The sequence below is a fragment of the Suillus paluster genome, assembly GCF_016628075.1.
Source record: "Suillus paluster strain FC165 chromosome Unknown EDB91scaffold_67, whole genome shotgun sequence".
NCBI classification, from domain to species: Eukaryota; Fungi; Basidiomycota; class Agaricomycetes; order Boletales; family Suillaceae; genus Suillus; species Suillus paluster.
In genome coordinates, this window is record NW_024537627.1 from 1 (window position 1) to 13,376 (window position 13,376).

The 13,376-nt window shown below is 48.8% G+C and overlaps 3 protein-coding genes across 3 annotated transcripts; 1 reads left to right on the plus strand and 2 right to left on the minus strand.

The window, feature by feature from the left end:
• Positions 1-5,092: 5,092 nt before the first annotated feature.
• On the minus strand, positions 5,093-7,436 carry EDB91DRAFT_1155473 (glycoside hydrolase family 79 protein). Its single transcript, XM_041319601.1, has 14 exons — positions 7,406-7,436; positions 6,991-7,258; positions 6,874-6,951; positions 6,819-6,851; positions 6,661-6,769; positions 6,435-6,608; positions 6,397-6,409; positions 6,173-6,349; positions 6,100-6,119; positions 5,955-6,071; positions 5,875-5,898; positions 5,695-5,810; positions 5,307-5,638; positions 5,093-5,255 (listed from the first exon to the last, which is right to left on the minus strand). Exons 2-14 carry the CDS (start codon positions 7,108-7,110, stop codon positions 5,102-5,104), a joined length of 1,467 nt encoding a protein of 488 aa, XP_041173241.1. The 5' UTR covers positions 7,111-7,258; positions 7,406-7,436; the 3' UTR covers positions 5,093-5,101.
• Positions 7,437-8,105: 669 nt separating this feature from the next.
• On the minus strand, positions 8,106-9,008 carry EDB91DRAFT_1085228 (uncharacterized protein; the record flags this gene model as incomplete). Its single annotated transcript, XM_041315872.1, has 7 exons — positions 8,106-8,136; positions 8,186-8,270; positions 8,293-8,396; positions 8,429-8,557; positions 8,610-8,637; positions 8,690-8,762; positions 8,955-9,008. 7 exons carry the CDS (start codon positions 9,006-9,008, stop codon positions 8,106-8,108), a joined length of 504 nt encoding a protein of 167 aa, XP_041173242.1.
• A 2,750-nt stretch (positions 9,009-11,758) lies between these two features.
• Positions 11,759-12,721, plus strand: EDB91DRAFT_1085229 (uncharacterized protein; the record flags this gene model as incomplete). The annotated part of the gene is made up of 2 exons (XM_041315873.1): positions 11,759-12,203; positions 12,270-12,721. The coding sequence occupies 2 exons, from the start codon at positions 11,759-11,761 to the stop codon at positions 12,719-12,721; spliced, it is 897 nt and encodes a 298-aa protein (XP_041173243.1).
• Between the last annotated feature and the right edge of the window lie 655 nt (positions 12,722-13,376).

A 13,376-nucleotide genomic window follows, 5' to 3' on the forward strand; every position in this document is an offset into this window, starting at 1 on the left:
ACATGGTCAGACCACCGGTGGAATCACCGGATTGAGTGCTATGTTACCACAAGCAACCGGTCATGTAAATACCGGTCAAAAAATACCGGTTGCAATGGTCTAGATACAATATATCATAATATCCTCTAAATTTATGGCTTCCCTTGTAGGGCTCATAACTTTGTCAAATCTTAACCATTTTACATGATCAGACCACCGGTGGAATCGCCAGATTGAGTGCTATGTTACCACAAGCAACCGGTTACATAAATACCGGTCATTGTTGCACCCCATAATACCGGCCCACCCGTCTCCATTGCACCCTATCATGCCGGCCCACCCGTCTTCATTGCACCCCATATCACCGGCCCACTCGTCTTCATTGCACCCTATATCACCGGCCCACCCATCTCCATTGCACCCTATAATGCTGGCCCACCCGTCTTCATTGCACCCCATATCACCGGCCAGCTCGTCTTCATTGCACCCCATATCACCGGCCGACTCGTCTTCATTGCACCCAATAACACCGGCCGACTCGTCCTCATTGCACCTCCTTTACCGGCCCCACCCGTCTCCATTGCACCTGCTATACCGGCCCACTCATCTTCATTGCACCTTATGTACCAGCCCACCCGTCTCCATTGCACCTCATTTACCGGCCCACTCGTCTCCATTGCACCTCATTTACCGGCCCACTCGTCTCCATCACACCCCAGTTTCCCTGGCCCACTCGTCTATATTGCACTCCATTCCTCCGGCCCACTCATCTATCACACACTGGATTCACTACTACTATTCATAATTTCCTATATAGTACATTACTATACTACCATCTATACTATATACACCCGGCCCATCCGTTTGCCTTGGACACTCCACCCCCTCGGCCCACTCATCTAACACGGTACAATTATTGCCATGGGCCAGCACCGGGTGGCCCGTCTCTATCAGCACATTGTCACACCCGGCTGCCCGTCTGAGACGGGTATATGTTACTGCATTATGTGGAACATGCGCAGCAAGTTTTCGCTCTTCTGGGAGCAGGAACTCATTCTTGAAGACTCCGAGTTCGTCCATGCGAGTTTGGGTGAGGCGGGTACTGGGTATGAAGGCAGGAGGTGTGGGGGAAAGGAATGGTAGGGATGCGAGAGGGTCCTCTGGAAATCGGCGGACAATGCGTGCATGCGCCGGCATTGTGGTGGCGACGGGTTTCACCTTATTGGCGACCTTTTTGTAGGCGAAAGTGCAGCGTAGTGGGTTGATATCGAAGGAGCCTTTCAAAAGGTTTTGGGCAGCGGCTGATGCTGTGAGGGATGAAGTGGGAGCATTACGTTTAAAATCAGGTGCTTCGAGAGATTCGATAGCGCGACCTCCCTCCTTGTCGAGTTTGTCGCCCATGTTCTTGGAGAGCTTAAAAACCTCGAGGGGTTGGGCTGAAAAAAACGGCCGTGGTGAGGGCAAGTGAAGGATGTGGCCAAGGTCGGGGTGTAGTGGTGACTGTTCGGACCTTGCTATGGTCTGTAGGATCGTGGACGGAGACATGTACTCCGTTAGTGTCCTCAACTTTTGACAGACGCACGAGCCGCTGCCAGGGTCGCCCTAAGAGCAGGTGATAAGGTGCGTCAGGCACCACATAAGCATGGGCCCAGGTTTTGATGCCCTTGACATCTATTTCCAGCATTTCCAGACATCCTGCCATCTCTTGCGATCCTCTGTTGGCTGTCTGCATGCACATTCGCACGTCTTGGTTGATGGGTGTGTTCGTCTTCTGCCAGACGTCTTCTCGAATTACGACTATTTCGGATCCTTCATCCAGCAGCACGAGTTCTGAATGGGAGCCGTTCAGCGTTACACAAATTTCGCATAATGGTGTGGCGTGCTCGATCTGCAAGGGGGTGGTGCTGGTTGCTGCAACAAGGGCTTTTGCTGGGGGTATGGTGGAAGGTGCTGGTATTCGCTGGGTGCGGGAATGCTCAACCGCCTCTTTCCTCAAGTCTGGGCTGATCGATAAGAGGTCTGATATCGTTAAATGGGGAATGGGGGTGTTAAGGATGGCCTCGTAGAGCCATTTAGCTGCATCAGGTGAGTTTGCCTTCAACTCATACCGAAAGGCAGGTTCTTTCTTTGTTTTGATAGTGGCTGGTTTGACGGCTTCGGAAGGAGCGGGAATTGAGACGGTTTGCATAGGAAAGGCACTATCTGGAGTGTTCACCTTGGACTTGGACCGAGTGACGGCAAGTGCCTCAGCCGTCTGCTCATCCTCCTCTTCTTCGACCGTCACCATTACTGCGCAATTTTCTACGACTGGGTCACACTGCAGAAAGTACGATTCAGAAATGAAAGCGGAACTGGGAATGTCCGATGGATTAGGCTGCGAGCTAGGCTCCTGACGAGGATTTTCAATGGGGATAGAGTTTGATCCGGTGGCAGGCGTTGAAGGGGCGGCTGACGCATATCGAGTGTCAATGACCTGTTTGAACGTCTCATTTCCGAGTCGTCTTATGCGCGATCGGTCTGGATATGCGAAGTACTGTCCATCTCGAATAATTCATCCCGCCCGTAGGTATTCTCCAGCTGTCGAGCAGGTTCGCATGATGTGAGGTCCTCCACAAAAGAAACACGTAGGACCAGATGACTGTCCTGCAGAGGATGGAAGGGGAGGAAGAGGGAGGTAAGGTAATGAGTTGTGAGGGGAAACAGTGTTGACGAGCTGACGTGATTTCGGAGATGCCCATGCTTGAGCAGCTGCGGGAGCTAAGCAGACGAGTCGGGTGTAACACCCCAAATATGTGATGTCGCCAATGTCGAGTCCATGCATTTTGTGTGCTAGAGCTTCTACTTCGTCAATGGTGGTTTTGACTGGCACTGATGGGGGTGGCGTGAATGCTACTCGCTTAGTCTGAACCTCCCTTCGTACATCCCTTTTCTCTTCTTCTTCATCTGAGTCCCACGGGACAGTAGCTTTGACTTTGTTGGTACGTCCTTCCCGTATTGTCCGGATTCTGGTTGCAATGGGTTCGTTGAGGTCCGCAGTCGAAGGCATCGTCCGAAAATACAAAATGTCCTGCCTTGAGGACTTCCCCGAAGTCAGTGGCTTCTGTTCTTGAGTAGTTGGGGTCCTTGAGTTCGAGTCTTCTATCAATGGCGCGTCGAGTAACAGCCGGCAGTCCTTGCCAGAAATAACGATCCCGCTCTCACGTTGAGATTTTACTGTTGGCAACGAGCCAATGGGCAATAGGACAAAATTGTCGGTAGTATTGTAGCAGCTCGGTCTCCATTGATATATCATTCTCAACATTGCCAATAACAACTCATTCGAGATCACGAATGGAATAACGCTGTCCCTTGGCCGCTCCGGAGTATTGCGCTAAGATATTGGTTTTGAATACCGTGAAGTCTTTGCTTTCGTATCCCGTTAATGTTACCCAGAATCGTTTTGTTTCAATATCGACGTAGCGGACAATCAACTTGCATTTCTCAGCGTCTGTGAGTGCACACGCCGTTGCTAAATCTTCGAATAGCTCAAAGAACTCAAGGAGTTCAGAGGTTTCGCCATTGAAGGATGGCGCTTTGGTAGAGTTCGCGCCGGGCATTGCATTGATGCCTTTAGACGCATTGGACATGGCGGTTGGCAGTTGAGGAGGGGCTAGAGGGGCTGCAAATGAAGGCGAGGGCACAATAGATGGATTGGGAATTATGGTTGCGGGGGCAGGCTGCTGAGTTGCGATCGCGGAAGTCTGGGTTGGCAGTAATGCTTTTCGAAGGATGAATTCGGGTTTTGGAATGGGAGGGACGGTTGACGTGGCAAGAGTCTTTGGGATGATTAGGGTCTTGGGAGGAACTAGCGGGAGTGTAGGTGTTTCGGGATCGAATACGGCCGGTCTAAGGGTGAAAGTTGGCTGAGCGGTTATAACGGGAAAGGGTGAATTTGCATGTGGGGGAAGGTTCACAGTATCGTCGTCCGATAGAGACGATTCTGTCGGTCCGTCCGTTGCGTCTTGGAAAGGTCTGGCGCGTTGATCTAATCTCTGGCGCGTTGATCTAATCTATAGCGAGCTGGGGTAAAGGCCGGGGCGTCGAGGAATGGTTTTGTTGTGTCGGGAGGGGAGGTACTAAGGGCGTTGTAGGTGTTGGCACGGCTTCGGCGTTTCTTGGTTGAGGTGTTCTTCGAGGTGGCCAGTGCAGATGGCTCGTTCTGTTGGAGGCGTAGCTGTGCGTTAGGGTGGTAGTACTTAGTAATTGCGAGAATTCTAAGTTGGTCAAAAGACCGGGTTCTAGAAGAGAACGATCAGCAGATCAAGGAAGAGATCAGCGGATCAAACTCGGGGTGCAAGGGGTTGCTCGAGAACAATTCCCCTCGCGGTGGGCTCCAAATTTGTAAGGCTAGTTGTGAGTTCGAAGGGGAAATGTAACAAGACGAAGTAGATAAGTGACGAGCGCAACGGCGAACGAGACGAGTAGAGTAAACGTATATGTCGAGGACTTTCTGCGATGGTTTTCGATCGAGCTTGGAGCGGGGAATCAGCGTCTAGGATTCTGCTATAGGTATGAGTGTACATGGGCGGTTTATATACGTTTTCGAGTACTTGGCTAGACCTGAATGAGAATACGAAGCATATGGAGAGGTGAAAATACTTCGGTGAAGCAAGGAGATCGTGGAGCGTGAGCACAAGGTGAGATAACGAAAGAAAGTGAAAAGGAGATGTAAAGGAATGTATCCGCGTGACTCGGATGCGAAGAGTGACGCTCTTCGCATCAGTGTGTCACATGGACGAGTTCGAACGCGTGGCGATTCGATCGTCTTCATTTTGAAGCGCGGTCGGGGCATAAAGGATATTGAATCCTTACAGTAATAATCGTTGTCGGAAAGTAAAATGTGAGTAGAGATGTAGTACTACTGGTAAACGGGTGACACTATCTAGACATCTGTGGAACCAGCCTACTAGTAGGGTCGTTATAAAAAATCGCCCAACTAGTCATCGCGATTGGCATGAAGCTTGCTCCCCAACTACCACTGAAGCAGCATTACCGACCTTAGGATAGAAAGGAATATGAACCATCCGTGGCAAGGAAAAACCGCCAGTCTAAACTTGGCTCGACTGGAGATCAACCATCCACGTCAAAGAAACGTGACGAGGATCGCTTCCGTCTCTTGCAAGTCCACTCCAGAGCTGACAGGTAATATGTCGACAGTCAGGTGCCCGCTAACTCTACCATCGCTAGTCTCATATGTCTGACCTCCCCAGGTCAGATTAGTGGTATCTGTTGCATACCTACGGATAGCCTTAGCATTCAGACCGCGACGATCGATGAAATAGCCATACCCAATTTTCAGCGTCTTCACACTCATCTCCTTTGCAGTATTTCCGGAACCAGTGAAAGAAAAATCGATGTGAGTCGAGTTCCTCTCACCAGCGCCAACAAAGTATGCGATCGTGTTTATGAGCACGGCCTTCGAGAGGACACCGTTTTCGTAAAATGCATAGCCTGACACATCATTCTCGTCGATGACAATTTCGACTGCTTGCGTAGTTCCAGATGTCCCGATAGCCTCTGCGGCGATGATAGCGGCGTAGTACGGTGGTTGTATGTGTGGTGCCAGTGGTGCAATGGGAGAGCCATCGAGGATTGAGTAGTTAAGCGTCACGGGCTGGATCTGCGTAGGAGAGGCTTCAATGAGCGACACTGCATTGCCTCAATTGTGGTACCGACCAAATTGTACTTGTAGCCAATGCCCTCGTGGAAGTGTATGCGACTGATACCAATTTGTGTGGCATACAAAGAGTAGTCGAGTAACCAGAGGGCAGCGCCAGCTGTATTGCTGACATCTGATAGATAGAAAAGGACAATCATATGTAAGTCATTTATCGTCTGTTTATGTTGGTGATTTACCAGGTGCACCGTGGCAACTCATACCTAACAACAAGTTAGTAATCCTAGCGCCGTCAAGCAGTTCTCGAATGACAACTTACTATTTGTCTCCCCGAGGATATAGTTTAGACCATTGGCAAAGGTTGCCTCAATATCGGGGTTGAACACGGAGAGATTACCGCGGATATAGCTCTTGGTCATCAAATCCTGCAGCACGGCTTCCGCCGCCAGTACAGAACGAGCCACTGTACTGGTGTTGCGAAATGCTAACCAGGAAATTTAGCACACAATCCAGTTTCTAACGCCGTGTTTGACATACGTCTCGATTAGCTCGCCTGCAGGGGATTCAAGGATGCCAAGGTTGAATATAGCTTGAGGAGAGAAGCCACTAAGGTTGTTGTGAGAAGATCCAGCGAATGCAGCGCCGATCAATTTTGTATATGATGTGTTGGAGAGGTTGGCTGTCATCGACACGTTATACGCAAATTTCTCCCACCTTTATGCTGATCAGCACTACTCAGGCAGCCATCGTCATGAACTTACTCAGAGACATATTCTTGTACATTCCAGCTGCTGTTCACGACCACCATTGTCGTAGTAGAGATCAGCCTCGTTACCGACCTCGATGAACTTCAGCGTGATGCCTTTCTCTACTACAGCAGGGGAGGAAAATGCGTTCATGAGCGCAACAGTTTCGAGGTAGGTCGCCGTAAGGTTGTACTCCCTCAGGTTGACACCCCAGTGAACCTGCGTCCCTGAAGGAAAGGTCTAGTCAGTTGCTTGAGTGTCCTCGTAAAAATAGATTACCCTGTGGGAGATGAGAGATGATGTCATAGAAGCCTTGCCCAACAGTGATATTAGTGGCTTCTGGATATGGCGTGATGGCGGTCGAAGCAGGGAAAATATCTTCTTCGTACTGCGCTCTATTTAACACGCATGTCAATTCAATACCAAAAGGAATTTACTTCGATATCATAGCTGAAGTCAGTGTGGTCCTCCTGAGTCAGCACCTATTCTCACAAACGGAGGAGTGTTGGTGATTTGGACCAAGTTATCAAGGACGTTGTTGAAAAACGTGTTCGGTTCTGTCGTCCCTGCCTAATCGACCCATCTATCTTGCTCAATTGAAAGTGAAACGAGGTTGCCCTTAACTAATGCTGCACCCGAGGGCGCAACGAGCGGGATTGTAAGCTCGATCGCCGAGACCATGGGAGCGACGAGCATGAGGAAGTAAGCAACCCGCATAAATCGCGACATGATGGGCATCTTCTGGTGAAAAGCCATGAAATTTTGCAGGTCATATTTCTGAGAGCAACTTGATCATATGTACAATTGGAGAAGGGCCGGAGTGACCGAAACCACGATCCGACGCCGTCTTCACTGAGCCTCGTGACCGCGAACACTTATAGTACGCGCATGAGTGCATGCCGTGCATGTGTGCGGATGTGGTCACATTATGCAGTCCGTGACGAGGACACGATATACCCGAGGCTTCGAGGTCTGTTAAATTAGCGTGTTTTCTCCCATTACTGTTAATTCACCAAGCAAAAGGATTCTCCGCCGCATTTACGATCCAGCAATTCAGAATCGCAATTGGAAGATTACTTAATGGGAAAACAGTAACACTATCATGATGTTGACGATCGTGAAGTTAAAGGTTAAGTATCTAAGAATATAAGAAGGGACTGACAATTGAGGTATCGACGCCATCCGATAAGTAGCTAGGCGGATTTGAAGATGTGCAGGCAACGGCAGCGCTTCTTATATTTGGCACGGAGCATCACATCCGGAAAACTGCAGCGAGACGAGTTGCAATTGAAGGCGCATGATATTGGGTGAGCGAGCGACTCGCCCAATATCACAAGATACGCTGCGGTTGGTTTCGTTATCGGACCTCCTCGGGCTGACATGGAGCATCTTGGTAGGATCAACCATGCATCATCATTCGTCTCGTTTGGAACGGCGCGACGCACATTCTGGTTCCATTCTGCTAATTATCCTGATTTTTGCGCACGCCATCGTTCTTTCCAATCTGAGTAGACTGTTCCAATATGACGAACCAACCGATTGTCGTTCCATCATTCCGGGGCAGGCGGCCCGAATTAAGGCATGAGCCCTACTGTCGATCGTCGACCTGAAGCGTAGTCTGCAACACAAATGAATACATTTCATGATAAAGAGACACCCACGAAGCGGCCCATCTGTGAGGTCTGCGCACAAGCCATGATTATTTATTTCCTTGTTAGTGGAACTTAGACTGTCACCAGTGCGGTGGTTCGTAACCTGCAGCAACGTGGTTTCATTTTCGATGCATGAAGAGGAAGTCACTCACCCGTAGTGATCGATAGTGGGAGAGCCCGAGATGAACCAGAAGACGTCGGTAGTATCTTTCATGGGAAGTGCTCGGCGGCCTTGCCCTGAGTGCCAGCAGCAGTACACTTGAGATACTTGAGGGATGATAGTTGACTTGTTCAGAAACGTAGCGATACTCCTTCTCAAGTCTTAACGTATTGAGAGTGTTTAGCTCTGGATGGGTTGAGCATCTGATTGCAAGGGACGCATGGATGGTACTTACGAGCATACGATTAAAATTAAACGGTTTAGCTGTACATACGGGCAATGGTCGAAGAATAATTTGACATCGCAAATGCGGCCACAGATGCTATCCGTCGTTACGGATCTCTCCTGCAAGCAGCAACATTGACTATCAAATGATGAGTCCCCACGATCAGCAATCACAAAAGTGAGGCGCTCACGATACTCCGAGAACTCCATGTCCTCCGCCTTCATTCAAATAAGGTCGAGTGCACAGAGTCCGCAGCCAAAGAAAACTCACCATCCGCTGCAACATATTCGTCAAATCCATTGAAATACCATCCTTCAGCACAGACCACAGACTCGTGCTCGGCCTGTTATCTGAACTGATCGACAGCCTGTCTGCACGACCGATAGACACGGCAAGATGCAATAGGGTTTTCCCTGAGCCTAGTGGATGCACGCCATTGGGTGATATGGCTCTGTGCGATAGGAGTAGCCGTACAATAGCGACTTCGGATTTAAATGAGGGAGGGCAGGAAAAGCAAGAGAAACCGATGACTTACCGCAATCACAGCGAATAGTGAAGCAGCAGCGCCAGCGCTTGTTGAGGTCTCCATTATCGCAGGTTGTCGTTGCCAATTTCAGTGAAAAAGGGATGCAAGAGAGTGGGAACCAATATTTAAGTACGTAGATCTTCCGGGCGTTGCCGGTTGTATACGTTTGTCATCCGACCACGACGACCAGCTGCAGCGACTTTAATCGTATCTTCATGCTGAGCTCATCGTGTCTATCGGGTGACCCATCTGGTAGACCCAAGGAGCTCCTCACTTGGATGATATCCCACCCCTTTCGTTACTCTATGAACATCCAGGTCTCATATAATCGCTTCTTTGCCCTTGATACTCTTAGCTTCAGAGTGCCAGGGCTGATTTCATGATCTTCCTTCCACTGACCACAGCTCACCACGCTCAGCAACTTCATTTTCACGCCTGATCGCTGAGCTCCTTTTGTATACCAAATTGTCACGAATTCCGAATGGTTAATGTTGATCTGGTAGACACAAGGAATTCCTCGCCTGGATGATAAGCCACGGCCTCCGCTACTCAATGTGAAGGTCCTATGCGATTAATCGATTCTCTCGGCTTCAGAATGCCAGGGCTTACCACACAGGTCCTTTCTGCTGGCATGTGTTCACCATGTGCGGTAATACATTACATGCACGAATGTTTTTTTTCCATATTCTGACTCACCTCTTGCGATTTCCAATGACGTACTTCCTTCCCGAGACTTCAACCGGTCATTGCATTTGCAGCCCGACCACCCTGGAGGGCATGTATCATGCTGAAGCACCCATAGTGTTGTCCCTTCCGGTGCTCCATGTTTACCGGACGAACTTAAAGCCAAGCTTTATCTTGGGCAGAAGATGGACTTCGATCGTCCTGGTTGACGAACCTCGGCTGTGGTAACTCAAGATGAGTTTTAGATGTACACTCGGCTACACCCTTTCCTCTCGAAGGCTCTTTCCACGGTACCGAGTCTTGATCTCGCGTATTTCTCGCAACTTGCATCGCTTCTATTCACTTCGCTTTTAGCCCTTTAGTGTTCGCACTCGAATTATTTTTTATCGCCGACGCCCTCGAGCTTTGCACTGAGGGTGCGAGAATATATTATTGGTTACGCGGACACCCCGAGCTTGCATTCGGGATGTCTCGCTTCACCTATACTCAATACCGGCCGAAGGGCTCACGAAGTGAAGGGTGACACTGATTAACTGATGGTGACTCGTGAGCCTCGGTGCAGGTCAGAATAGTTCTGCCAGAGTCGTCAGACGCGCTAATGTTCGCGCCAGATTGGAGTATAACTGGAACTGGCTTGTTGCAATGCGAAGTTTTCAAAAGAGCATTGTATGCTGGTCGTCACTGGTCAGTTGTAGATAGTGTTCCGAGTGAGAGAGAGTGAAGAATGAAACATAGAGTAGTAGGCCACTAGGAGAGCAAACGTCTACGTCGGTCGTGAATGGGCAGTTGCTCGAAGACGAATACTTACGATTTCCGTTCCATTCCCACTGGCTGTTACTCGCAAATGAGATGTATATTGCTTGCACAAAATTAAATGGGCGAAATAAAATGTAATTGAGTAGGGGCTACTGAGTACAAGGCTAGTACTTATGGATGAGTCGGCGACACGGTATGCGTGCATCGCTTTGACTAATTTGGGTGCTAAAAGTACCGGAAAAAGTACCGCTCGAGGCCGAGTTTTGAAAAAATCGCACTGCAGTTTCATATACAACACACTAGTACTGCATGATATTGGGGCCATCACAGTAACTCTCATCACAGCCCGGGATCACACAGGAAACACTTCATTGTCCGAAAAAGTCATTTCGAATCTTTGTTGATGATCTGGTCCACAAAACAGCATTATACTGTAATAGCAACACTTACCGATATCAAAATGGTCGAACTTGCAAAGTTTCTGTGCCATTTCCACCAACGCCGCTCTTACATTCGCGTTCCTTTTTGAACACCTCAGTATAGTACAGTCTCTTCTGCGCTCTTACATTTAATTCCTCATAGATGGATCCCCGAACGCAGCATAATGTTATTAGTGGCTCTACTCGAGTCTGCGCCGGGCCTCGGGAGGCACTTTGTCCCATAAAGAATCCGCCTAATCGGGCCGCGGCTTCTCAGAGGTTTGCATCATTCGGCGCTCGACAGTGACTATCAAATAAATATCCTACAAAATGTGACCAAGTACTCACCGGTTCAAACAGGTTGACGTGCTCAGCGAACATCGTACGGACAAATTTCATAGCCCTGAACTAACATTCTAAACAAATTTATCCGAACAGTAACTACATTGGAATGGCAAGTGGCCTACCAGTGTGAAGCTGAGTAGCTGGGCACAAGATGAGCACTCCACAAGAAGGTTCGAGTGGCATGAGTAAGCAATTCTGGCACTATCAGTCGGAAGTATGGTACGAAATATTCCGCAGGCAACTTGAACTAGTACTCTGCTGAATATGGACGGATATATACAACATCAAAGGGCACAATAAGATAGTGCATCACTGATGCATCGCATCCTCTAGCACCATATAGTAAGCCTTGTGCATTACCAAATTTTTGCTACTTGGTCTATTCTAATGCATTAAAATGATAGTATGGCCTAGCAGTGTCTTGTTCCATAGCATTCCGACTCGCCTCTTGCAAAATTCACATCGTAACTGTGTGGGCAATGCTTGTCCTGTGTACACCAGTCTTCAGATTTCCAGATTTGACATGTATCACGGCATCTCTGTGCCAATATTCACGCGGACAACCCCCTTAAAGAGAGCAGGATGAGCCGACATCTCCTCGACATCGCCATGACCCTCCTACACTTGGCTGCAGTCCTGTTATTCATTCCGTCTGTTTGCGCCTCACTCAATTGTACCAGTTACCTTACACTCAACGTCAGCAACTCTCCGAGTCCACCCAGCAGCGACACCAGATCCTTATGGGACATCATCTGGAGCTGCGCTGCAACTATTTTCGCATGCACTTGGACTGCGATTCATCCTAATATTCCGGGTATGGACGAGAAGAAAGCTGCCGTTATCTCTCGTCGTCTATTCTCTATGGTCGTAGCATTGATCGCCCCAGAACTCGTGATCACCTGGGCCGCGCAGCAGTTTTTCAGTGCTCGTAGAGTTGCAACTGAGTTCAACTATCCCATTCGTTTGAAACATGAATTCGCGTTTCTTCATACAATTCAAGAATCAAATGAAAGACACAATCGAACCTCAAGCGCTCCTGGACCCGAGTTTACAGGTCGGTTTAATACATGCTCATACCCATCGGTTAGTGGCGGCTAACATTCAGTTGATGCCCTCACAGAATGGACAGTGACGCATGGATTTTTCGCGTGTATGGGCGGATTTATGCTCTATGTCGATGACAAACCGCGAGCCACTCTTACGCCCCGCGAGCTTCAGCACTTTATTAGTGATGGATCCGTGGACATGCCTGTCATCACAGAGGCAGATATAGAAGATCGAAGTAAGGGCGATGTACTATCCAAAGGTGTCGCTATTCTTCAGCTGGTGGGGTTCGTCCTCCAGCTTGTCGCCCGTTACGTCCAGAAACTTCCCATCACGCTGCTTGAAATCGACACCCTGGCTGTAGCTGCTGCGACCTGCATTGCCTATGGCTTGTGGTGGAAGAAGCCTAAGGATGTAGGACGTCCATATGTCGTCCATTGGAAAGCAACAACATCGCCAGGTCCCCTATTTTACGAGTATGTTGTCAATAGTCTTGCCTGGAATGGCTCTGATTCGTCTGCGTTCTAGCAAGGCAACTTCGATATTCTCCCGTGGAACTTGCGCTAGTTATTTTTTATCTCTCATTTACCCGATTCTCAGTATTTTGGAGGATGGATTTACATCCCCTCGTAGCTGTCCATTCACGTCGGGTTCCATCTCTAGGTGGTTATGGATTCGCGATTTATCAATGTTCTGATATTATACTCCTCGTGGGATGTTTGAGTGGGATGGTATTTGGAGGGATACATTGTCTGGGCTGGAACTTCTTATTTCAGAGGACACGCAGAACAGATATTATGGCGTGCGGCTTCCCTTTGGATGGCATGTGCACCACTATATATTTTTCTCAGTCTTGCTCATTTGACAGGCCTGTCATTGAGGTACCCGAGTATGATATTGGACAGAATCAAAATCCCACATATTCTCCGATATTTCTTCACAATGAGTGGAGTTATCAGCGTTCTCATACATATTCCTGCACGTGTTACACTAGTTGTACTTATGATGCTGAGCTTAAGATCACTGCCTCCTGGTGTATACCATGCAGTAGCTTGGACCAAGTTTATTCCACATTTGTAGGTTTTTTACGTGGCCTCTGTAACAGAGTATGACACCTTCCCTGGTTCTTGTGGAGTCATTGTCATAAGACTCATGACCGGAGGTGCGAGTACGGCTTGGGCAA